The 25,984-nt window shown below is 42.7% G+C and overlaps 2 protein-coding genes across 11 annotated transcripts in view; one reads left to right on the top strand and one right to left on the bottom strand.

Moving 5' to 3' along the window:
• Positions 1-25,984, top strand: part of bcl3 (BCL3 transcription coactivator) — a 57,340-nt gene that overhangs the window by 4,471 nt on the left and 26,885 nt on the right. For 3 of the 6 annotated variants that reach the window (XM_087287032.1, XM_087287031.1, XM_087287033.1), the window contains 3 exons: positions 9,544-9,771; positions 9,853-10,135; positions 11,322-11,478. In XM_087287032.1, the coding sequence (XP_087143158.1) occupies positions 9,649-9,771; positions 9,853-10,135; positions 11,322-11,478 (563 nt within the window). In that variant the 5' untranslated portion in view covers positions 9,544-9,648. Of the gene's footprint in view, positions 1-9,543; positions 10,136-11,321; positions 11,479-25,984 lie in introns of all 6 variants that reach the window. The other 3 variants (XM_087287029.1, XM_087287028.1, XM_087287030.1) reach the window with 1 other exon arrangement.
• Positions 421-9,209, bottom strand: LOC137487904 (uncharacterized). 5 transcript variants are annotated; one of them, XM_087287027.1, is made up of 6 exons: positions 8,924-9,209; positions 1,828-2,298; positions 1,195-1,364; positions 862-1,116; positions 627-781; positions 421-547 (listed from the first exon to the last, which is right to left on the bottom strand). In XM_087287027.1, exons 2-6 carry the CDS (start codon positions 2,186-2,188, stop codon positions 445-447), a joined length of 1,044 nt encoding a protein of 347 aa, XP_087143153.1. In that variant the 5' UTR covers positions 2,189-2,298; positions 8,924-9,209; the 3' UTR covers positions 421-444. The 5 variants fall into 5 exon arrangements, with proteins under 5 accessions (XP_087143153.1, XP_087143152.1, XP_087143151.1 ...); XM_087287026.1 differs by lacking the exon at positions 8,924-9,209 and adding an exon at positions 2,369-4,257; XM_087287025.1 differs by lacking the exon at positions 8,924-9,209 and adding an exon at positions 2,380-4,257.

Genomic DNA, 25,984 nt, shown 5'->3' with positions numbered 1-25,984 from the left:
AATATACAGAATTGGACTCAAGGCCTTCTGGGCATTCAAAGCATTTGCAGACCTGGACAGATTTGTCCAGCCCATCACCTCCTTGTGCTGCAAAAGGGATTCATTCTCCCTATGAGCTATCAACCAAGGCTGAACCTGGACGGGGGCGTCCCGCGAGTCACTTTTAACACACAAGGCAGGGATAGTTTGTCCCAATTGGAACATAGCCAAGGCAGAACCTGGACGAGGGCATCCCACGTGACACTTTTAACACACAAGTTAGGGCTAATCTGTCCCAATCGGAACGTAGCCAAGGCAGAACCTGGACGCAGCAGGCATACAGCGTTGAACTAAGAAGACAGGGCTCATTTTTGTCCCCACTGAATCTACTTTTACCACACAGATAATAAATTAAAGGAATAATGAAGACACTGAATACCATTTGACCGTTAAGTTGTACAATATTTATTCAGGACGATTCAGAGTCTTCTGTTTGTTCGAGCGGGCGAGCGCCCTGGCTTTTCCCCCTGGCAGGGCGCCATGGCAGCATCCTCCTGCTGGTTCCCTCCTGGAAAAGAGACACATAAAGGGCAGTTAGCCAATGCCACACGTTCTGCTATCCACGCCAAAGAGAATGTGATTTTTACCAGGGGAGAGACGGAAGTCTCTGTCCTCTTGCGCCCTTTCCGCGGGGGGCTTTCAGTGCCCGCTGCCTCCCCATCCTCCCATCTGAGGTTGAAGTGTCATGGCACATGAATTGCGCCACCTTGCGGCGATCCTCTGAAGAGTGTGCATTCTTTGCCTGCGTCGGAGAGAGACAGAAGCTTGATTAGGATCGAAGCCGCCGCTGGTAGTTACAGGGGCGTCACAATGCCTACTCACATGGGTCGCGATCGCAGTGCGTACGTCAGTAAAGGTGGGTTTGCCTGGAAGGCCCATACTGAGCCAAGCAGACTGAAAGTACTTGTTCAGGGTCCGACAAGGACTGGCTCTGGAAGTGAAAAAGAAATAGGTAGCCTGGCTCCCTCCGGGGAGACCAGCCCGCAGCGCCAAAAACCTGCGGAACCAGCTGTATTCCTCCCTGTTTAGGGACAGCTGAGCCGCCCCAAAGGCTCTGTTTGTTTTGTGAGTGGTAATCTGCCATCAGAGAACAAGCAGTGAGTGAGTGAGAGAGCATGCTACTGGTGACCCCCACCTTACTTGCGCCATACTCACGTTAATGACATAAGCAGACTCGTCGGGGCTTCTGGAGGCCTCTTCAACCTCCTGGATTGTGAGATTCTGGAAGACTCCACAGCGGTGCCCAGAGATGGAGGTTAGGTAGCCAGTCAGAAAGCCATAGAAGCGCCACTGTTGCCTAGTGCTTGGGTTGGATTCGAGGCTATCTGGTGAAGGACATTAGACAGATTAGACCACCGACGGTTTTATTTCCTTTCTGGGTCACCAACAGCTCTTGGCTGCTGGTGACCTGTTCTCCGGGGCGCCAGCAGCTCAACCAAGAGCTGCTGGTGGCCCGGAGAGGAAATGTTTGTTTCTTCTTCAGGGGCACCAGCAGTTCTTGGTTCACCCAGCCACGTCTGTCTGCCCCCGCTGCCCCGGGGGCAGACAGACGTGACTGGATGAACCAAGGGCTGCTGGTGACCCTGAAGAAGAAACAAACATTTCCTTTCCAGGCCACCAGCAGCCCTTGGTTCATCCAGCCACGTCTGTCTGCCCCCCTTCCCCCCCGAATGAGTCCCATTCGCGGGGGAGAGGGGCAGACAGACGTGGCTGGATGAACCAAGGGCTGTTGGTGCCCCGGAAGAACGAACAGGGGGAATCGCTGGAACGGCGGAAGGGCTTGCTTACCTAGCAGGGCGGGAATTTTCCTCCCAGCGGTCCGGTGACAGCGCACCAGGCTGGCCTTGGGGATCAGTCGGCTTTCCTTCGCCTGCTTGGTCCTTACCTCGTGCACGACGACACGCCGGCGTATGCCGCGAATGAGGGCTCTAACCTCCCTTCGAATCAGAACCAGAGCCGTGCTGGAGAGCTGACAGGCGGCCGGCGGCGTCTCCGAGAGGTAGTCCAGGAACTGAGCCACGTTCTTCAGATAGTGCTGCCTGGTGGGCTCGGCCATGCGCGTTTGACCTAGCAGGGCGGCCCACGCTCGGATTCGGGCTGGTTGGTTGAGGAAAAGGAAGTTCCCTGGCTCCGCGGTGCCCCTGGCCATGTAACCAAGGAAGGCTTTGATTCTCCCCAGCTTCGAAGTGACGTTGTTCCGCAGGCGCGCGGTGGGCTCGCTGCCCAGTTGGTACCCTTCGAACTCCCCCAAGAGAAGGTCTGTGGAACGAGCACAACCAAGAGTCAACTTCCCCGAAGGCACACACCCAGCAGAGCGACAGTGACGTGCCTGAAATATACTCAACTCAGCGCGGGGACGTGGTCCGGGAACGGGTAGGCAGTGGGTTCCAAAGCCTCCGGAGGCTCGGGGGGCGTCGGACCTCCGGCCGCCCCTCGCCCGGGAGCCGGTGGTGCAGGAGGCGACCTGGTTCTCCTCGCCCTCTTCCTCCTCCTTCTCCCCCCTTCTCCCTTCCTCAGCTCCCGGTAGAGGCGTGTGATCTGGAGCAGGGTGGACCGCATCTTGGTAACCTGTTTCCCCAGGTCTGTGAGCTGAGCCTTTATGCGCTCGGTGGCGCGCCTGCAGCCGCGGTCGGCGCACGGGCGGCCGGCCTCTGGGCCCTCCGAGTCCCGCTCCCCCTCGGAGGACGATGCTAGCTGGGACACGACGGGGATTGCAGGCTGGGTGGACCGCAGCCACTGCAACTCCCGGGCTACTTTCCGGCGTTTCGCCCTCCCCATAGCCTCTTTCCGCCCCGAGGTCGAGAGCTTCACGTGCTGCCTTAAGTGCCTGTCCAGGCGGGCTGGCGTCCTGCGACAGCCCGGGACCGGACACGGCGACTTCCGAGTGTCCACGCGGCCGGCGGCCAGCGCGAGCAGCAGCCGCTTCTCGTCCGCGTTGGTCACCTTGTGAACGGCCGTCAGGTGAGGCGCGAGCCGGCTGTAGACGTTGAAGCATAGGATACATTCAGCCATGACCGTGCTGGAGCCAATGCAAAGGGGGAAAGGGGCCCACACGCCACGTGCGGCGGTTGATAAGCGGGCGGAAGTGGCGTCCACTTCTGCGTCATGACGTTGGTGGACCCGTGTTTCTTAAAGGGGAAGGACACCCCCCCGCACCAGGGGGTGTAAGCCGATGCCCTACGGGGATCCTACGGTTCAAGCCTTCTTTTGTTACAACTCTCAAGTAGGGGGGAGAGGGGTATCCACCTCACTCCCTTCCCCCCTTTTCAAAGGAACCAGAGGGTTCCTTCATCGTTGCCCCAGTCAGCAGTTCGACACCTCTCTCTCTTGTTACGACTCGAGTTGGGGAAGGGGTGTCCCACCTCACTCCCTATCCCCCCTTCATTTTGCTGTTCTGGCCAGCGGGAGCTTTTCCACAGCCTTTCTCATTCACTTTTTCCACCCCAAAATGAGGATTGTTTGAGCCCCATCGAACATGCGCCGTTTTTTGGGGGGGGGACAGCTCCACACGCGCCAGCCGCGGGAGCTTTTGTGACCTGCTACAACCAACATGGGATACGCACCAACCATCGAAAGGGGGGTCCAGACAGCCCGTAACCCCGGCACCACTGACCCTGGCACGTTTCACCTCGCCGGAGTCCACTAGCTTTCCCTCCCAACCAACCACCCTCACTCCCCCCGGGAGCAGGGTAGGCGGGGTGGGGGTCAGCCGGGAGCCAGCAAGGATAAACTCAGGGGGTGGGCGGCGTTGCGGGCGGACGGACGGGATGCAGACGCACACACTCGGGCGGGGGTAGAATCGAAGCCTACACCAGCTCGTTCCCTACGCTGTCCCTGGGGCCTCGATTCACCACGCCGGGTGACTCGACCGAACCCACCGAACATCCCCCAGCCCTCGCAGGGCGAGGGGCGTGGGGCGGGGGCACGGGCCGAGTATCCGCGCGGGGGAAACGGAGTCCAGGGGGGCGGGCTGGCGGGTGGGCTGAGCAGCAGACAAGCTCTGGGTCATTTAGCCAGACGGGCCATCTGGGTCCTTTACCCACAGATCGGGGCGGGAAGGGGGGGCGCTGTGTGCGGAGGGACACCCCCACGCCTCCCTGATAGAGCGCCCAGGACGGGGAGGATCTGCCACACCCATAGAGGCCGACCCCATTGGTGCTTTAGGGGGCCTGGGTGGGGGCCTAGCCCCTGGGGCGCCACACTAGCTCCTATCGATCAGTCACCGTGGGGTCTGGCGACTGGACTGTCAGAGACTAAGTCCATTAATCTTCGCCTTCCCCGAAACCCTGATGGCAGGTCAGAGATTGTGGGTGTCGGGCAAAAACCTCCAGGCGAGGGACGTCCCGACAAGTAGGCCGGGAAAGGTGGTCTCCCGTCGGGCATGGTTTGGTGGGCTCGGGCCTGGGTCTAACCAACGCCCCGGTGAGCGCCAGGCATAACGTTTTCCTGTTGGACCTTTGGCGCTAGATGCGTAAAGATGTGCCGCTGGTGAACCATTGATGGAGCCGCTGGTGAACCATTGATGGGGCCTCTGGCATCCAGCGGTGGGGGGGGCATGTGCCCTGTGCGCAATGCCCGAGGTACACACACCCTTTCGGGGATGGCACTCCCAGCCCAGCTCCCCCCCCTGGCCCGGAGACTCTGGCATCCAGCAGTGGGGGGGCCTGTGCCCTGTGCGCAATGCCCGAGGTACACACACCCTTTCGGGGATGTCACTCCCAGCCCAGCTCCCCCCCCTGGCCCGGAGACTCTGGCATCCAGCAGTGGGGGGCCCCCGTGCCCGGCGCGCAATGCCCGAGGTACACACACCCTTTCGGGGATGGCACTCCCAGCCCAGCTCCCCCCCCTGGCCCGGAGACTCTGGTATCCAGCAGTGGGGGGCCCCCGTGCCCGGCGCGCAATGCCCGAGGTACACACACCCTTTCGGGGATGGCACTCCCAGCCCAGCTCCCCCCCCCCCTGGCCCGGAGACTCTGGCATCCAGCGGTGGGGGGCCCCCGTGCCCGGTGCGCAATGCCCGAGGTACACACACCCTTTCGGGGATGGCACTCCCAGCCCAGCTCCCCCCCCTGGCCCGGAGACTCTGGCATCCAGCGGTGGGGGGGGCCTGTGCCCTGTGCGCAATGCCCGAGGTACACACACTTTCCGGGGGCAAGCGCTGGTTCCAAAAGACCCTCCAGATTTGCACCTAATCACCAGCAGTGCCCGGGCACCCCACTATTAAGCCCGGGGACACTAACTCCTCCAAACCGCACGGATAAGACAGACGTGCTGCTGGTGACCCAACTGGCCAAGACGTACCGCTGGTGGCCCAATCGGTCTTTGGGTTTGTGAATGGGTCACCACCGGCCTTGGGCTCGTGTATGAGGCACCAGCCGCACGTCGTTCTAGCCTCCGTCAGCGATGAGGTCTCGTGTTTGCTGCGGGGTTACGGACGCTGGGAGACGGGTTAGCTGCTCAGCCATGGACCCTTGACTCCCGTGGACCCCCTGACTCCCATGGTTATCAGCCCACTGGCCTTGCCCGGATTTGAACGCTTGTTTTGGGGCAGCTTTGCTGGCCAATGAGGCCTGGGTCCTTGGTAGGACCAGGGCAACAGCGCGCACTTGGTTTGCCCGGATTTGAACGCTTGTTTTGGGGCAGCTTTGTTGGCCATTGAGGCCTGGGTCCTTGGTAGGACCAGGGCAGCAGCGCGCACTTGGTTTGCCCGGATTTGAACGCTTGTTTTGGGGCAGCTTTGCTGGCCATTGAGGCCTGGGTCCTTGGTAGGACCAGGGCAACAGCGCGCACTTGGTTTGCCCAGATTTGAACGCTTGTTTTGGGGCAGCTTTGTTGGCCATTGAGGCCTGGGTCCTTGGTAGGACCAGGGCAGCAGCGCGCACTTGGTTTGCCCGGATTTGAACGCTTGTTTTGGGGCAGCTTTGCTGGCCATTGAGGCCTGGGTCCTTGGTAGGACCAGGGCAGCAGCGCCCACTTGGTTTGCCCGGATTTGAACGCTTGTTTTGGGGCAGCTTTGTTGGCCATTGAGGCCTGGGTCCTTGGTAGGACCAGGGCAGCAGCGCGCACTTGGTTTGCCCGGATTTGAACGCTTGTTTTGGGGCAGCTTTGCTGGCCATTGAGGCCTGGGTCCTTGGTAGGACCAGGGCAGCAGCGCCCACTTGGTTTGCCCGGGTTTGAACGCTTGTTTTGGGGCAACGGGCCCCTCTTTAGACCCCTGGTTCGTTCAACCGCAAAATCAGAAATTGCACTAAGTCCTCTTTTTCTGTCTGTTGTCGTAAACCCGACGGCAGGTCAGCGAATATCAGGGTGGCGCTACCACCTCCAGGCGCGGGTCAAGCCGGGGAGAGTGGTCTCTATCCGGGCATGGCTTGGTGGGCTCTCCCCTGGTCTAACCAACACCCCCGGTGATCGCATCCATAGCGTTTTCCAGCGGTCGTTCCAAAGACCACCCCTGCTAGAGACCCACCATCCCCCAATTGAGTGTTTGCGTTTCCCAGCGGTCGTTCCAAAGACCCCCCCCGCTAGAGTGCCACGATCCCCCAAATGAGTGTTAGTTGTTTCAAACAGCAAAAAAATGAAATGAATTTTTTTTTTTACTTTCTCAGGTAATCAAAACTAACCATATGATTTTGTTAGCTCACATTGCTAGTTTTGTTGTTAACACTTCATCTGTTCATGTCAGTAAAAAAAGGTTGCCCTTTTGATCTTTAATTGAAATCTGAAAATGGACTTCCTGTTCGTTTTCAGTTAAATTCTCAGATTACGTGATTTTGAGGTAATGGGTGTGGCTAACATATTTAACCACGCTGCTCCAACTGTCAGTTTTGACAAAAAACAGAAATGGTGAGGAGGAGGAAAAGTCTGTTAGGTTGTAATAACTCGTGCACGCTTCTGTTTCTTTGCTTGAAGCAACCGTGCCAGGAACACAACTTGGATGGGTTTTTCTTTCATATAGAACAGACAAAAAGTGAAGCTAATGCACCAACAGTCTTGCTGCTTCCAAGAGCTCCAAATGTGTCTTTTTGTAAGCAGCATCGGTTGCTTTCGCTTTGAACAGATTATTAATAGGCATTAACCATGTGATCATCCTTACATTAGTATGTTTTTCACCTGCTTTCTTTTGCTTACCGTTATTTTTGTTTATGGTTTAATTATAATTCTTTACAACAACATTGCTTTAATATGAGATTAACTCTCCATTTATGTGTAGTTAACTGGTGATCTGAGAGACATTGAGTGAGGACAGATTACTGTGCATATTTTTGGTACATGAAAATAATTATTTTTAAAAGTCAATTGTTTTTCTTTGGGTTTTTTTTTTTAAAGAAATGTTTTGTTAAATAAAAAGTATAGTATACAGCTACATTTAGCTTGTTTTGACACATTCAAAATTTGTGGCTAAGAAATAATTATTGTTCGGTGTGGACAGAAATAAATTTGGTAAATCCCTAATTTTGAGTTCAAAAAAGTTTATGTCAAGCCCTGATGCCCCCAAACTGTATGTGTAGACTATCTTGTCGCAAAATACGGCAAAAAACCTACATGACTGTAATAGTTTGATTGTCGTGTTTACATGTCTGTAATGCACTTCAATAATGCGACTAAAATCGGCATACTCCACATGTCTTAATCTGATTTCTTTTTAGTTTAATTATGACTTTAGTTGGATTAAAGTAATTAAAAATTGCTGTTTACATGGTAGACTCTTAATCAGAGTGTCTTAATCGGATTAAAATCGGATTATTGGTGTCCATGTACTGTAAATGTACTCACTGAGCAGTCAGAAGTGATGATCACTGAAGTTGTGATACATTCTCTAGAAAGGGATCAAGTCAGATTGGGTCCATTTGGGAAACCACATTTATTTTAAATTACCTGAGACCATATGCAAAAGTTTTAGACTGATCTCAGGTTAGGTTTTCGGATCCAAGTACTAGAGAAGACCTCTACCTCACTTTTAGGTCTTGACATCTAGTGGACAAACTTAGTAGCACATAAACAATTCAAAGCACATTAATAAACTTTGCACTGTGCAAATGATGTTTGCTTTATACAGTACTGCACACAGTTTGTAAAAAAAAAAATACAAAAACAAAAAATGCTGCTGGTGTTCTTATGGTATTATTATGCACATAATAATCTTATAACAATTATTTTACATGCTCACTTTTCAGATGTATATATATTTTGGCTGGCACAAATGATGCTGAACGTACTCTGTGCATCCAGAATGATTCTAAGATTTTGAAGTCTATATCCAGTGGACACTTTACTGTTCCATAAGGCAGTCCCATCAGGTCATATGGTGATATGCCATATATAGTCCAAACTCTATTTATTCTTCCCATATTCATAATATAGGCGTATTTAGCACTGTGAATTAAGTTTATATTCAGTGTACTATACAGTTCAATTTCAAACATTAGCATGTAAACATCCCAACATTTGAAAACAGTTCTCTTTTTTTAGAATGTTAATTTCCATTCTCTGAAAGCTCTCAGGCTTTATTTTGTTCTTGGTTTGGTTTTAGGAACCAGAAACTAGCTGGGTTGTTTATCTGTAAGGATCTAATCAAAATGGTGGTGCTTTCCAGATAAGATGCTGAGATAGTGAAAAGTCAGTAATGTTGTTGTTGTTGTCATCACCACCAGAGTGAGTCATAAATCTAATCTTCAATGCAAAAAAGGACACTATTTTATCAGTTCCATAAGCCATTAATGATCCGCTGACCTGATGTAAATGTGGTCAAATACAGGAAGTCAGGAGGCTGGGCCTGGCAGGTTTCCCGACAACAGCTGAGGGAGATCCCCGCCGGAGATCCAGCCCGCTTCCTACCAGGCACCAGGTTCAAGAAGAAAAAAGAAAGGAAAGCAAAACTACACACCTGTTATTCAACAGCTCGCAACACATTTAGTTGCACCGACAGATGATTGCAAACGCTGACATAAGATAGATAGACTCAAAGGCCAACAAAATAGGACAACTAAAATCAAATCGAAACCAATGTCATGTTACCGTCCGACAATAATTCTCCAAAACGAAACATTTAGTCTTATAAGACGGGTATAGGCTAATTGCCAAATGCAAAGTGGCTTAAAATGCTATACGTTTGATCTCATCTGCACAGACCTCAGCAGCGCGTTGTAGTCGCGTCGCAAATGGTGGCTTGTGAGCGCAGAAAAGGGAAAACCCCGCAGTTCACTTACCCACCTACTTCCTAATTAGAGTGAATGAGAGAAGGAGACTCTGAATTTGGTTCAGATCATAGAGACAGCAGCACAGCACAGAGGTTATCAGCGTGAATGCAGCGCGTGATCACTAATAATAATAGGCAACTATTAATGCACATGACATAACCAACTGTCATTGTCCTATTATACAGATTGCATGAGTTATTATTTAAAATGTTAATTCGGCTCATTTTCTTATTTTAAACGCTACAACTAATCTATGAATTTAAGTCTTTCAATTAGCTGTTCTGAACGATCTACTTTGGTACTTTAGGCAACATGAGGTGACTTTCAACTTGGGATCAAGTCAACGGAATCATCTGCCATAATGCTGCTAGAAGGATTCGTCTAGGACCCACATATCGCCTACCTGAGGACAATGACCATGAGTGACAGTAATCACATTGCGCGATCTGGCTCACCACTGGATCTTACCAACAAGCGTGGGATCTGCGCGCAGACTGGAGACCAGCGTCGCCCAAGACAAACCCAAGAAACACAGGTGAGGTCGGCGCACAAGTTTAAGGGGCACGGAGTTCATCCTAAGGAATCACGGGACACTTGTGATGGCTCTGTTTCAAAGACTACTCAAACTGACGATGTGGGTGACAGGGGAAACAGGACGCGCGGGGGTCCCACGCAAACCAGACCTGTGACCCCAAGCTCGAAGTGCAACAGTCAGACGGACGCTGCGGGCAAGGATTCCTCATTCTCCAAGCTTCCAATCAGGAAACGTCCTTTCCCTGTGGACGTTGATCATGATACAAGTGTTTCACATAACCAGAGTCCAAAAGTGCTGATCCCCGAGGAGACTCATAGAGACGCAGATGCGCGGCTCATTTTGAACACATCTTGTCCACCATATCGTAAGTTATTTGTTTAATAATGTGTTTATTTGTGTTTATTTTTAATAACCACCAACTAATAGGCTATTTAAACACAAATGTAATTCGGCTTGTTCATGTCATTTTGAAAGTAGCCTGTGTGTCCATTCATGTGGCGCTCGTGCGTCTGCAATAGGATTGCGCAGTCATGGTCAGTCCAGTCAGCGCACATTACAGTCAACGCGAAACCACTGATCTGATCAGCAGGATGTTTGATTCAACAGCGTACAAAACGTGTCAGTGGGTTAACAGACGTAGGTGAAACTAGGTATAGTTAGTTATTGTAATATAATATCCACCACATATAGCCTTATGAATTGAATTAGGGGAAAAAAGTACTGTATTTCACACATGCACATTATAAACTGCATAAAAACTAATCAAATATCTCACTCACACCCATCCATCCATATGTTGTTAGTCACATTTTTCTTTCCAAGTTGTCTAAAAGCTTATGTGGGTGTTATAATACTGAACAAAAAAATCTGCTCATTTAATTAATACCAGGAGCCGGGCACATAAAGAGTTTAGACTAAATAGTTAGCAATGGGTAGATTGGGCTAACTTTAATTTAAAAAATAAGACTGATGACCCCTTGTGTAACTATCAGCATGTGAAACTAGTTAACATAATGGTTATGTATATGCAACCAGCCACTAATATCAAACCAAACCTTTATTAATAGATTAATACATTTAAAAGCTAGATGGTGGAGGGCTGTGGCCATTTGATAAGCATTTATTTAAAGGGATCTCCTGGTACACCATTTGCCTAGGGCCCCCAAAAAATTAAATAGACTTCTGCTCATTTACTCATCTCTAGTCTAATAACTTACTAATAATCTCCGTGCTAAAAGCCATCATACATTGGCATTAATGCAATCTGATTTCTTGGTCTTTATTAAAACATGCTATGTGGAACAGTCTTATTTTGTCATCTGTCCAAAGATGGAAGCCAATTAGCAAACATATCTATTCATAACTGTCCTTAGTTGGTAAGACATAAGGAAGTAGTATTACAAGAAACTATACTTTCCACTGAAGGCAAAGGTCTTTTTTAATTTGGGTTTGCAGGCCAATGAACTCTATTGATTTATAATTGGATTGAGGTGCATGGTGTTGTTGAGTTTGTGAATACTAATATTTCTCTTCCTCTGGACTAAAACCAGGTTATCCGTGTATCTCTTGGCCTCAGCACTACGGCAGTCCACAGAAACCCATGCACATGCCAGTTCCCACTTTTTCACCTCCTTCACTGCTGGAGAGCAAAGAACGGCTGCTGGCAGATATTGCTGCAGCGACGAGACAAGATGAAGACGGTGACACGTGAGTCCTTCTTTTCGAGGCTTATATAATTTCAATTCATGTTTATTTCTATAGCTCGTTTACAATGTAGATTGTGTCAAAGCAGCTTAACATAGAAGTTCTAGTAAATTGAAACTGTGTCAGTCCAGTTTTCAGAGTTTAAGTTCAGTTTAGTTCAGTACAGTGTGGGGTAATTTTCAATGCTGAAAGTCCAAACACTGAAGAGCAAATCCATCATTGTGCAGCTCCACAAGTCTCAAACCATGCAAGCCAGCGACGACAGCGGCAAGGAACAAACTTCACCAATTGACCAATGTGAAGGAAAAAAAAAATATCATAGGAAAAAACCTATCAAGCAAAAAAAACTAAACTAATAACTGATCATGATAAAACATCTTCCCTCAAAATTGTCATAGCAGTAATGTACTGTAGTATTTTTAGTATTAATATGTAAAACTTGGTCTGATTTACGGTTAAGTATTAGTACAGCTGACATGTACTTTTTGTTTGCTTTTCGGAAATTCCAAAAATGTTCCTAGATATGTAACCTTGGCTCTTGCTTAGTCACCCAGAACAAAAAGAAGTCTAAAAATATTCCTAAGTCATAGATCTATGTTTTAAAAAATGTGGACGTGCCTTCTGTCTGTGGTTGAATCACAAGAGTCAAGATGTTCGTAAGGAGTCATTGTGACCTCGGCAACCCTTACATTTCATCAGTGCTGTTAGACTTCCTGTTCAGCAAGATCACTGAGCCCACCAAAATCTTATCTGAGGATCCACACCAAAGAAAGAGATCCTCTGTTCTCTGAGAGAGAGAGAGCAAGAGAGAAAGGGGAGATTGCTTCTGGAGGAGGGTATGGATATGAGTAAGACAAATTGAGAGACACTGGTTTTTCACTATTTCACGTGCTGCTGTTTCAGGGGTTGGTGTATGAGTGTTGCTGGTCATGGGGATGCTAGAAATGCGCATATTTGGCTCTCTAAGGCTTTGGCACTAACACAGGTATATGTACTGGGTTACTGTAATATCTGAAGCGTCACTCAGTGTGAAAATATCATTTCTCATGTGAGTGAAACTTCTCCAAATGTGACACCTGGTGTCACGCAATATTGATATCCCAATTTAGTCAGCAGCAGTCAAAAACATTGCTGAAAGCCTGTAGTGCTTAGTAAGCAAACGAAGCTGATTCTGTGTTTGAGAGATGCGATGATATGGATGTGTATTTTTTTTACTGATTAGATATTTATTTGACTCATCCTGCCCAGCTTTATAGCAACTGTCTGTCTCATTTGTTTACTTGAAAAGATAGCACACCCAAAAAAAGAAATGCTCAGTCATTTTTCACTCAGCCTCGTGTTCTTCAAGGTCATAGTAGTGAAGTTTTAGCAAAGGTCTCTGGTAAAAAAAGATTGGTTGTCTATTGTTAATGGAGTAGCAATGTATTAGGCACATTTCACTAAGAGGTCACTGGAAACCAAACAGGTTTTTGTTGGTTAATGTGGTTCCTGGTGACTAACTTTTTCCCATTGCAAAACCTTCATGGGGAAATCTTTTACCTTCACAATATTCCTGATTGTGTAGTTTAATAATGTAAGAACCTTGACATTTCACTGAGAAATAGGAAATTTTAGACTTTTGTTAAATTCTGTATTTTGTAATTTTAAAACTTTGTTAGTTTCTAATCAGGAGAGAAAAAGGGTCAATAAAGTCAATCAAGTCATTTAAATTTTCAATTAAGATAAAATATTTATAGCATAAAAGCAGTCCATATAAATCAGGCCTTCTGAAGAGACATAATGATGTTGATGATGATAAACAAATTTAGTCTAGCCTTTTATTAATATACAGTGCTCAGCATATATAAGTACACCCCTCACATATCGATCTTTTAAATTCATATTTTTAATAGGAAGCTAAACAATATTATATTTGTGCATATGTAACGGAGGTCAGCTAGTAGATGCTGTGCAGGTAAACCCCACTCCTCTGACCTCTAAAGGTGCTCTAGCGACAGATGCTAGAGGCCATGGTCTTTAGCCTCCTTGTTAGAGCAACCGACTTCCATGCGGAAGGATGCCGGTTGGACACCAGCTTGGAGTGTGTTGGGTGGTGTAGTACCGGCAGGGTTACACATATACATTACATTTGATAGTACTAAAACCAAATATGGAGCTGATCTAACAAAATACGATAATTACGATAATGATCCAAAAACTAGTACACCCAAATTTATATGTTATAGAAAAATATTAAATACAAATTAAAAAAATAAGAAAAAAATTTGAAAAATTTTGTTGAAATTATGTAGTTTGTATTTTTTTTTTGCAATATTTTGCTTGAATTTAATTGTAATATCTCTTAATTTCCAAATATGTTTGGTGACTAAAATTGTATTTTAATAAAAATATCTGTTTAACAAATCTGTTTTGTTTAAATGCACCAAAATACATTCCCTATATTTACTGAGAAATGTATAAAAATTTAACATTTTGCATTTACAAAATGGGGTGTACTCAATTATGCTGAGTATGTAATGGCCATGTCATAAGTGTCGATTGTTTGAAATTGAGATTTATGCATCACCAGAACGCTGAATGAATTATCTCTCCATTGAAGTTAGAGCAATATTTTTCAGAGATAAATCTAATGGAAAATACAGAATCTGGGTGTTAAAAATTCGAACATTAAGATTCCATATCGCTAATTAAAAATTGAGATTTGAAATGTTTACAATAGGAATTTAGTGTGAACAATCTGTAATATAATCTACAAAAAAGAAGACCTTCCCTAATTTCCTATAGGTTGTTTTTAATGTTGCAGCATTTTGTTAAGACATTTTAAATAGATGTGACTTATGTTTTGCTCCTGATATTCTCACTTCCATTCAATATCACCTGAAATGAGTTGCTATGATGTTCATAATACAGCCATAGCCATATCACCCTGCAGCCCAAGACTGGTTACTCACTGAAGCTAAGCAGGGCTGAGCCTGGTCAGTACCTGGATGGGAGACCACATGGGAAAGCTACCTTGCTGTTGGAAGTGGTGTTAGAGAGGCCAGCAGGGGGCGCTCAACCTGAGGTTTGTGTGAGTCCTAATGCCCCAGTAAAAGTGAAGGGGACACTACACTGTCAGTGGGCGCTGTCTTTCTGATGAGATGTTAAACCGAGGTCCTGACTCTCTGTGGTCATTAAAAATCCCATGGGACTTCTCGTAAAGAGTAGGAGTGTAACCCCGGTGTCCTGGACAAAGTCCCTCAATAGGCCCTTACCCATCATGGCCTCTGAATCATCCCCATCTGAATTGGCTTTGTCACTGTCTCTTCACTCCACCAATAGCTGGTGAGCACACCATTGTAAAATTGATTAGTTGTGGCGCCGTTGTCCTGTGGCTGCCGTCGCATCATCCAAGTAAATGCTGCACACTGGTGGTGGTGTAAAGACACTCCCCTCATGACTGTGAAGCGCTTTGGGTGTATGGCCATACACAATAAATGTGCTAATTAAATACACATTACATTTCATTACATAATTCTAAAAGATCTGTTTTACACTAATGTTAATGTCATTCAAAAAAGGGATTCATTTAAATTATGTTCCCACTTTGCCAGATCTGTTTAGCTTGTAGTTTCAAATATAGGCTTAGCATAAACAGACTAACTTTACAGTTTAATTTCAATGACATCATCTATTAACATGATACCAGTGAATTGCAGAGCTTGTGCAACCACAACCGACTAAGATCATTAAGATCAGATTTCTCCTTAGTCACTGTTTTCTCCTTATCATTGTTTTTGTTGTGTGTTTATTGAATAGAGCGTGCAGCACATTAACATATTGGTCTGAAAGTTGCTCTCGGCAGTGTGTACGGCATCTGGACGAGTGTTAAAATGCTAAACAACAGTGGCGCAGTGGGTAGGGTTGTCGCCTCACAGCAAGAAGGTCTCTGGTTCGAGCCTTGGCTGGGTTCTCCGGTTTCCCCCACAGTCCAAAGATATGTGCTATAGGTGAATATAAATATGTGCTATAAGTAAGCTGAACTGAGTATGAATGAGAGTGTATCTGTGTTTGCCAGTGATGGATTGCAGCTGGAAAGGCATCCGCGGCGTAAAACATATGCTGTATAAGTTGGTGGTTCATTCTGCTGTGGTGACCCCTGATGAATAAAGGGACTAAGTCAAGAAAATGAATGAAAGAAAGAATAGTAGTTAGTTGCCAACTGTAGTTCACTTAATGACCACCAGTGTCGCAAATAACAATGGTTTCTGAATTATGAAAATCCTTTTAATGGATGGATGAAAAGTAAAAAAAAAAATTTCTTCAAATGCTCATGCTTTTTTCTATTAAAATGAACAAATAGGCACTCAAGCATCAACATGATTTCACAATTCCCTAAATAAATAGTAAAAATGTTTCGCATAATTTGTTTGATATAACCATTATTGACTTATTATGAGAAACTGACTAAAATTATGTTTGTTTGTAAATTGCTTATTCACCAATAGCTCTCATTAAACACAATTCCATAAATCCCATTGTATGCTTATTGTGATAACACATTTTCATGCAAACTAATCGCCCAGCATTGCAAGTAAACAGCATTTACAGCATGTCATTAATAATTAGGGAATAAAGTACATCCAGGTGGTTGTTATCGTAGAAGAAAGCCCAACAGGGATTTTTTTATGTGAAAACAATCACCTAAATGTATTTTATCTTGCTTATTACACATTACTTGCCACAGGATGCAAAAAATAGACCAAAACATTGTTCTGAGCCATAATAGTTTATTAATTCTTTAATTAAAGAAAAACTGACAAAAACAAAAAAAGCTGAATGGAGCATACACTAACCTATGTATTATTGAGTCATAGAGAGTCATAGGCGCCAAACAGTCAAAAGAAGCAGCAAGACAGATAATATCAACATGAACATATTTACTGACAGTCAAGATGATTTGAAGTACCCAGAGGATCCTGTGTTATTAATTTCAGCAACCCTGGAATGTTGCAACTAACTAATCTGAATCAAGTATTCCAAATGGCCTTGTAATAAAATGTAATTTATTTCCTGGTAGTGACACTAAAATGCTAGGGAGGCATAGAGGCTCAATGGTTAATATTGTCGCCTTACAGAAAAAAGGTCATTGGCTCGAGTCAGTTGGTGGAGTGTGCATGTTCTCCTCGTGTTTGCATGGGTTTCCTCCGGGTGCTCTGGTTTCCCAAAGACATGCATTATAGGTGAATTGGATTAACTAAATTGGTCATAGTGAATGAGTGTGAATGCAAGAGTAAATTGGTGTTTCCCAGTACTGGGTTGTGGCTGGAAGGGGATCTGCTGTGTAAAACATATGCTGGAGTAGTTGGTGGTTCATTCTGCTGTGGCGAGCCCTGATAAATAAGAAACTAAGTCAAAGGAAAGTGAATGAATGACACCAAAATGTAATCATTTTCATATATAGTTCTGAATATTTTGTGCCGGTTGTTATGTTAAATCATTAAAAACAAAGAACAGCAACTTCTTAGTGGAAAATGTATGTCTCATTCATTAATTCATGGGTTTTAACTTTACCCATGGCTCAAACATAACTTTACAGCTTTTCTGTGCATTATTAGCACTTCATAATTTGTAATTGATTGACAGTACATTCATGCCATCTCTGCGCTGCATTAAAATTTAAATCTGTGTGAAGTCAATTAAATGGCATTTTTATGCCACACTGATTGCATTATAATGCACTTTGGACAAAAGTAAAATGCATAAATCAGAAGGAGTGGAACATAGTTACAGGTACTACATTTGCTTGCAGAAAAAAAGTAGCCGGTGCAGTTCTGCAGAACTCTATTTATTTTCCAGAGAAATAAGAAATTCACATGTAAGCTCAAAATAACATGCAAAGGATGAGGTGAGCTTGTTTGTGTTTTTTCCCCCTAATATAATACAATGTTTAGTTTTGTAAACTTTTTTTGGTGGCTTTATGTTTGGTGAGATTTTTCGACCACATTTTAACCACATTTCTTCCCTGAACTGATATGTTTGTTCGCTATGTTTTGGTTTCCAGTAGATCCCCATTTCCTGGTTTCTGTCTATTGTTTGTATGTATATCTGTCAGTCATGCTGTGCAGTAAACTGCATTTGCAAAAACACAAATAGAAAGACAACATTCTCTTACTTTATTTCTCTCTCACACAGTCTTCTCGGTCTCTTTTCTGTTTTCTGTCTTGGCTCTTACGTCAATGGGCGTCTCGTGCTCTCACCTTGTTTTCTTCTCAGCACTTCACAGACCCTCATTTTCGGGAAAGCCTGATGTTAGAGCGAGTCTGTTGTGCGACTGCGGTTTTTTCAGGTGTCTTTCTCTCTCTCTCTCTCTTTGTCTCTTTCTCTCTCTCTCTCTCTCTCTCTCTCTTTTATCTTTTTTCGTGTGTTTGAAAATGAATGGGCTCAAAAACCCAAACATCCGCTCCTCACTTCCTCCTTTACCGCTTTTCTCTGTCGCTTATCAGTCACTCTCTCTCTCTTTCTTGTTCTGTGAGCTTATATCCCTATGCCATTTCTTCTCTGTGCATAAACTTTTTTCATCCTGCTTCCTCTTGTTTTATAATCTGCACATTTGTATGAAGCATCATAAAGTTGCATGACATGTCAAGTTCAAGCTTTAATAGAATAGTTAATCATTTATTCAACTCTGTCATTGCAAACTTGCCTCACTTTACTTTGTGAAACGAAAAAAAGAAGAATGTTTAAAATATGTCTGTATTTTTTTATTGCTGTCAGTCAATGGAGTCCAATTTATGTGTACCTTCAGATGTACTTAGTGTTGTTTTTATGCAAATTCTCAACCCAATCATGTTTAATAAGCCGGCAAACTAAAGAATCATGTTAATGTGTCAACCTAACCATCACCTGGATGATGAGACAGCAGCCATATTTCTCCAGACCACACACCAAACACCAGCTGATTGAGGAGACAATGAGTGATGAAGCCAATTATCATTTGGGGATGGTTAGGATGCTATGACTTACAGAGGCCAGTGGACAAATTCGTTCAGAATGCCTGAGTTAAACCCCTACTCTTTTTCGAAAGACATCTTGGGGTTTTTAATGACCACAGGTCAGGACCTGGGTTTAACATCTTAAAGGCAGCGCTTACTGAGCAGTATAGATTCCTCATCAATATACTGGGGCACTTGGACCAACACAGACTTCGGGTTGAGCGCCCCCTGCTGGTGTCACTAACACCACTTCCAGTAGCAACCTAGCAACCTCCCATGTGGTCTCCCATCCAGGTACTGACCGCGAGCAACCCTGCTTAGCTTCAGTGGGCGACTATGTGAGAGTAATGTATGAATGGCTTAAGACGAGACAATGGTGATAGTTTGACTTTTGTCACTTGTACTTTTTTTGACCCAGAATGTAAACATGTTAACATGTTTTCTGTAAGTCTATTGAAGTGCACATCCAGAAAGAGCAAATGTTTAGCTGTTAGTGAAATCAAACTCTTTCTTGAGCAAAAATTTTCTAAAAATTAAAATGTTCTTGTCTTGTCCAGCAGAAGTAGAAGTCCTACAATCAAAGTGCTGCCTATATGTGCCATACTTTTCCCACTGACAGGTTTCAAAACTCTGGATTTAGTGATTTCTTTAACATGAACACTTGCAAAAACAAATGAAATAACAGAGTTAGTAATACTCTATCATAGCCTGTTATTAACTTTGGAAATTCATACAAACTTGTGCTTCCAAACGTAATCTTAGCCCTAACTTAAACATCTACTGAGCGGGACTATAAATTTTGCACTTAAAAAATACGATTAAAAAGCCCAATTTTTTTTTTGTATGTGTTTATAATACATATGCAACTTGCATGTGCGCATTAAACTATTTTGCAGTACTATTTTGTCCACACGGTGTCAACACTCAATTTGCCGACACCTTGTGGACAAAAAAGTGACAACAACAACAAACTACTGAAAGTGGCAAAACAGTAGAAAGCCTATTTTAAAAGAGTATATGTGTGAGGGGATTAAAATATGCCAGCAACTCAAGTTTAAAATATTGCAACAATATTTTATTGCTCATAAAGTGTGGAGAGAAAAGGTGCAGATGTTGGATAAGAAAGTTTCCTTCTGGTGTGCATGCTATCAAATGGAGTGGGCTTTGTGGTGTGGACTTTGGAGTGGTCTTTGTGGTGTGGACTTTCTGGTGTGCATGCTATCAAATAGAGTTTATACATACTGCTGCATTTATGTGAAAGTCCATTTAAGGCAAAAAATTTTGGCGCCATCTTTGATATGCCTCTTGGCACCCAAATGCAGCTGCAATCTATTTGAATGCGAGAACATCTAATTCTTTTTTTTCCAATCTTATGAAAAAATTTCCTATTTCGAATTAGCAATTAAATTTAACAACTGACTCAAATTTGATTTATAAACTTTCGAATTATGACGAATTCACGACACTGACCTCCTTTGTGGCTGTTTCTGAAATACAGATAATGGGCTATATATTAACGATCTAGGCACAAAGACTAAAGCGCATGGTGCAAAAGCATTAAAGGCGTGTCCGAATCCACTTTTGCTATTTTAAGGACAGAAAAATATGGCTTGCGCCGCTGCGCATGGTCTAACAGGAGTTATGAATGTGTTTTAAGCATAACGTGCATTAAACCAATCAGAGTCTCATCTCAGAGTCACCCTCATTTACATGGCGGTCTTTGTAAGTGGAAAAACTGAACGCTTCATTAGCGAGAAAACAGTTAAACAAACAATCTGCAGTGGTAAGATAAAGAACAAGCCTCCTCCTTTACTTTACTTTAACTCTTTACTACCAGAGTACCAGAGAGGGGTCTGGATGCAGACCTGGTGCAGTGCAATCTTTGTGCATCCAATGCTTTTTAATAGGCTTACCTAACCCCACCCCTCACAGTGACGTCACTTGCTCCATTGAGTGCATTGTGTCTGACATTGCATCGCTAAGTGATAAAGGCTGAATCTAGCTACTATTGAAAGCCCCGGACATGAAGAAGACATGGAGGTAGTGTTTTTTATATCCATGTAGTAAATAATAATATTTGTAACATTTTAATCCTTTAAGTTTTTTCATATGTAAAGATATTTGTGTCTTGCTGTATAGACTGTGTGTATTGTGTTTGAACCTGCATGGGTGCATAACTAACGGGCTCTGCGCTGGACTTTAGACCAGTTTTTAATTGGTCAATGGTGCAGTTTATTTCAGTTCCTCAAAATATCAACGCACCAACAATGTACATTAACACACCTCCTATATAGACCGGCACACCCATGAGTCCACAAAGTGGAGCAAATGGATTTGCTATTTAAAGAACGTTATGCAAAACCTGAAAATTAGGGTTGCACTGGTGTGAAAATAGCAACAAATCGTGCCAAACACGTCTCGTGCCTTATTATGACCAGTCTATGGTAGGGCCCAGTATGTTATTATGTCAATCAAACTACCAAAATAATTAACACTAATCAATCTCTCAAAAAGTCAGTTTGTGCTGGTCATTTATTGTATTTTTCTCCAAAAAGAAAATCTACCCCAAAAAAATTACAGCAACACCATTGATTACAAGTTTGTGGCCTGTCATGTGGTTTGCGTTTGAATGGAAGAGGTTTGAATTTGTTAGAAATAATATAGAAATAAAGTCAGATGGCAAAGACTGTATCTTGTGTGCACTTGCAACACCAGAGAACATTTATTTTTAAATGTAGAGTTTCAAGTTTTATGTAGAAATGCTGTATTTTTCATGTCTTTGAGGTATGTATTCGCTGAGATTGAAATGCATTTGGTGACCCCTGACAGTTCAAAACAATGAAGCTGCAGAAATTGTCGCAAAGAACATGCGTCTGGACCAAGCTCCTTCCCTGCAGAATTGTTAGTCTATATTTGGTCGATGATTGGTCCTTTACTAGAAAGTGGGGCTTCTTACCTAGTGTCCATTGCCTTTTCTCCCGTTCATAATGATATTTAGTGACATTTCTTGTATTTTCTATAGACTCTGTTTACGCTAAGGTGCACATAGAAAACAAAATAGACACTTTGAGCATAAGCTGTATTTTGGACCACTGAGTTTCATCCTATGCACAAGAACAGCTCTTCAAAATTTCTTCTTTTGTGCTTTGCATAAAAAACGAAAGTCACATAGGCTTGTAATGACGCATACCTGTATTCATTCTCTTACTCACGCAGCGCATAATGTTAGTGATCATATTCAGTGCAGTGTAAGTCACATTGGATAAACAAGTCTGGCAAAGGTAGAATTTAAGGTTAATAGTGTGATCTGAAGGCTGTTTTCAGTTCTCATAACTATTACCGAGAAACATTGTGCCTTGACACAGGGTTACTGACCTTGGATGCAGGGGTTTTATCTTCTCTATACCTGTGAGAGTTTTTATAAAAGTGGTTGCATGTCATGTGGGCTCAGGCTGTTTACGTCTTTGAGTTTGTTTGCTACAGAAGCAGGCCTGTGTGTGACAGGGGATGTTAGAGGTTTGTGTTTCTGGGCTGTACAGGATGCCACACATGCGCCACTGCACCGCCATGAGCCCTTCATCTCATTGTGATGATGTTCAGGTTCTTACGTCAGTCTCAGCTTAGGCCTTATCTGGGGCTGTGGTCTAACTAACTCTCAGTCACTTCCAGGAACCAAGAGAGTTTCAAGTGTTGAAAACAGAGAGAGAAACTATTCTGACCGGCAGTGTAAGTGACAGCAAATTCAGTGATCAGATGTGTGATGATGAGATTATAAGAAAAATGCCGGGGGGAAAAAAATGTAATCAGTATTATTTATAATTTTTTAATGATTGGAATGTTTATTCAAAGCTTTTTTATTATTTATTTATATATGCCTTTGCAGATTAAATAAAAATTTTCACCTTTTGAACTATTCTTAATTGATGTACTAAATCAGTTTTTTTTCAATATGAAGGGACTGTCTTTTACATATCTTATTAAATAGTTGGTAACACTTTATTTTTATGATCCATTTGAGTATTAGTAGACTGTCTGCTTAATATCTGTTGATAATGCTCCTTCAACAGACATCTAACTGACTATAAGAAAGTTTGCAAGTTCATGTCAACTTACACTAACCCTAACCCCAACCCCAACCCTTATCTACTTTTAATCTAATGAGAATAGTTGGCATGTACAGTAGATGCAATGTAATTTAAATTCAACAAATGGACCATCAAAATAAAGTGTGACCAAATAGTTTTTAAATAAAAATGCATTTAAGCCTGGTATACAGTATCAACAATATGAGAACAAAATGATTTATCGCACTTTTATAATGATGTTTATATTGTATGAGCATTAAAGGTAACCTGTGATAAAAATATTTGGACAGAACTGTGTGTAGGTATGGTGTGTCCACAGTCAAATCTGGATGATAGAAACACAATAAGTCTTTTTTAAATTTTCTTGACGTTAAAACAGGATCCAAATCCCTCCCAATTTGAGGGTCACCTCATTGTGACGTAGGAGTGCGGATTCCCCGCCCACCAAATTGATTGACATGATTCCATAGGTATTCGTATAATCATATCAACAAGATAGGATGTGCTCAAAGCAACCGAGATTAAAAGATCTGTTTAGCTCTCTGTGATCATTCGCAACTCAAGAATAAGTTACTAGTTTAAAACATTTTTAAAACAGTGCATGTTTGTAATAAAGACAATAAAATCGCTACGTAAATCATCACCACAGCCACATAGTGTCAGTACAATTATAAAAGAAGACGATTCAATCTCGCATCGTGGACTTAAATCAGGTTTATTTTGTACATTAACATAACACATATCCATACAGCAGTGTATATTAACGTGTGTCCTGTCACACTTGCCACGCAAAAACAGTGCGTGTGAACTTTATGCGATGATGAGTTACACACAATGTCATTATAAAGGCTTGAATTAACTCCACAACAATGCATCAAATAATCAATGGGAAACTTCTTACTGTAGTAAGGTAGATCTGCTTCATTCTTGTCTGTCACTGTGCTGTTTATCTATGTGAAGCCTATGGCTCTGACATGCACGTGGAAACGGTGGACACGAAGAACCAGCTTTGAAGGCACAGGAAACAAAAACAGCTACAGTGCCATAACAGCTAAAATTTCCCAGATTTAAAAAGGTATAAAAAATAAGCTGATGGGTATTTTGAGCTAAAACATTAGACAGACACATTTTCGAGACACGAAAGACCACTCTTAAATCTCGAAAAAGGGTTCAAATAAGTGTCTTTGATTGTAATATTGAGTTTTATTGACTTGATATATTTATAAATTGAAAAACAAAATATTACATTATTAAAGAAATGTTGTTCATTTTAACTTTCGTCACTTCAAGCAGCCGAATCGTGAAGTTGTGCTGCTTCATATTTTTGTGAAACTGATGCAGCTTTTTAACATTAAAAGTGTCATAAACATTTAATTAACGTTTTAAAATTTTTAAAATAGAAATAAGTTAATGTTTAAAAAATATTGCTATTGCATGGTATTTTTATCAAAGAGTTTCTAAATAATGTTCTTTATTTAAATGTTCTAATCTAGAATGTATTAAAATTGAAAAACATTGGAGTATATGTAAATTGAATACGCTAAATTGGCCGCAGTGGGTGTGTGAATGAAAGAGTGTATGGGTGTTTCCCAAAACTGGATTTTAACTGGAAGGGCATTCACTGCATAAAACATATGCTGGATAAGTTGATGGTTAATTCTGCTGTGGCGACCGCTAATTAATAAATGGACTAAGCCAAAGCAAAATAAATGAATGAAAACAGCTTGTTAATCATATGCACTTACAAGAAATAGTACAGAAAAATGGGTATCATTGTCTAGTAATTGCGTAAATGATGATATATTCATATGCACAAGAAAAACATCGTTTAACTGACAGCATGCACATACTCAGATGTGTTTGTTTTTCAATATTGTTCTGATGTTATTGACTTTGAAGAATTGTAAATGAGTGTAAATTTCTAATATATTTTGTATACATTTTTTGTAGTCATAATTTTTATGAAACATTGACAGATTGACATGATCATATGCATGCTCAGTGAATGAGACCAGCTTGTTCAGCCAATTCACGATGGACCTGATTCTGAAAATTGAATGAAAAATTAGCTTTATTTTATAAGGCTTATGTTTCTAATAAACTATAAGACTGTCTGCGTACAAGTCTGTGCAGCTGATGTTATTTACTGTAAGCACCCATAATAATAATAACACTTAGAAACCTCAAAGCTTCTGGCAAATTTCTCAAAGTTTTGACGTCACAGCTGCAACACTTTATAACTAGGTTGACTGTAATTTATGCTCTATTGACTTTAAAGATCCTTGTACTATAATAATGTAAACGCAAGTAAAGATCTGTTCATATTGCATAGCTATTTTTAGTTTTGATGCTGAAATGCAAAGTAAGAAAATTTAGTTGCCTGTTATCCTTTAGTGTGGTCTTTGCACTGACTTGTTCTGTGTAATCTTGCAATCTTCAGACCTGATAAAGACTCCTTGATTAACAAAACTGAGTCTTTCTCAGTAGGGCTGAACACATGGCCCTGACGACAGAACTGAAAAACGCATGAGATTTCCTGAAGTACACTGATGCTGACTTCACTTACAGGAAAAGAAGCAAAAAATGAAAGAATTAAGCTACTGAAAAACTCTTCTGCTTTTTTTTTTTTTATCAGAACTAGAGAGAAACTGATTTGGCAGTTCATTGAGGCAGGTCATAGCTGTAGTCAGGCCATGTTCGTTTTGAGTAAATGGCTTTTCTCTTCCTCTTTTGGTCTGAAGCTTCTTGGAGAACTTTGTATTTATGGTGACTCCAAATACAAACAGAAAGTCAAATTTTAAAAAGTTAGGTGGTGTGGTGTATATTAATGTGATTTAATTAAAATATGTTTTTAAATATGCCGCTGGAAGAAATTGAGCAACAAAATCTTAAAGGCCTTGTTGTGGAACATGACAGTGAAAATTCCAAGTGTTTTTATTTGTTGTGACTGAAAACAACACATTTACAAAATAATAATTCATACATTCACAACACAAGTCACATTTCCAAAATCCAATTTGTCATATCGAAACACAATTCATAAATACACCACTCCGATTGGTAAATTCAAAACACGATTTAATAATAAACAAATCCAATTCGGAAAATCAAAACACAATTCAAAAATGCACAAATTCAATTACTAAATTTAAAACTCGATTCAAAAATAAACACATTCAATTCGTAAATTCAAAACACAATTCAAAATTGCACAAATCTAATTCATAAAAAGAAAACACGATTCAGTAATACTCAAATCCAAATTGTAAATTCAACAATTCATAATATACACAAATCCAGTTCATTTGGCAAAAATATTTATCATTTTTACTTGCAAATTCACAAATTGTGTTGTATTTATGAATTGTGTTTAGAATTTAGGAATTTAGAATTTTTGTGCTTGTATGAATTTTATTTCGTAAATGTGTCATTTTTGAGACTGATCTGGCT

Source organism: Danio rerio, chromosome 16 (genome assembly GCF_052040795.2).
Source record: "Danio rerio strain M-AB ecotype USA chromosome 16, GRCz13ab, whole genome shotgun sequence".
Taxonomy (NCBI): domain Eukaryota; kingdom Metazoa; phylum Chordata; class Actinopteri; order Cypriniformes; family Danionidae; genus Danio; species Danio rerio.
Note: the sequence above shows the minus strand (reverse complement) of the source record. Positions and strands in the feature narration are given on the sequence as shown.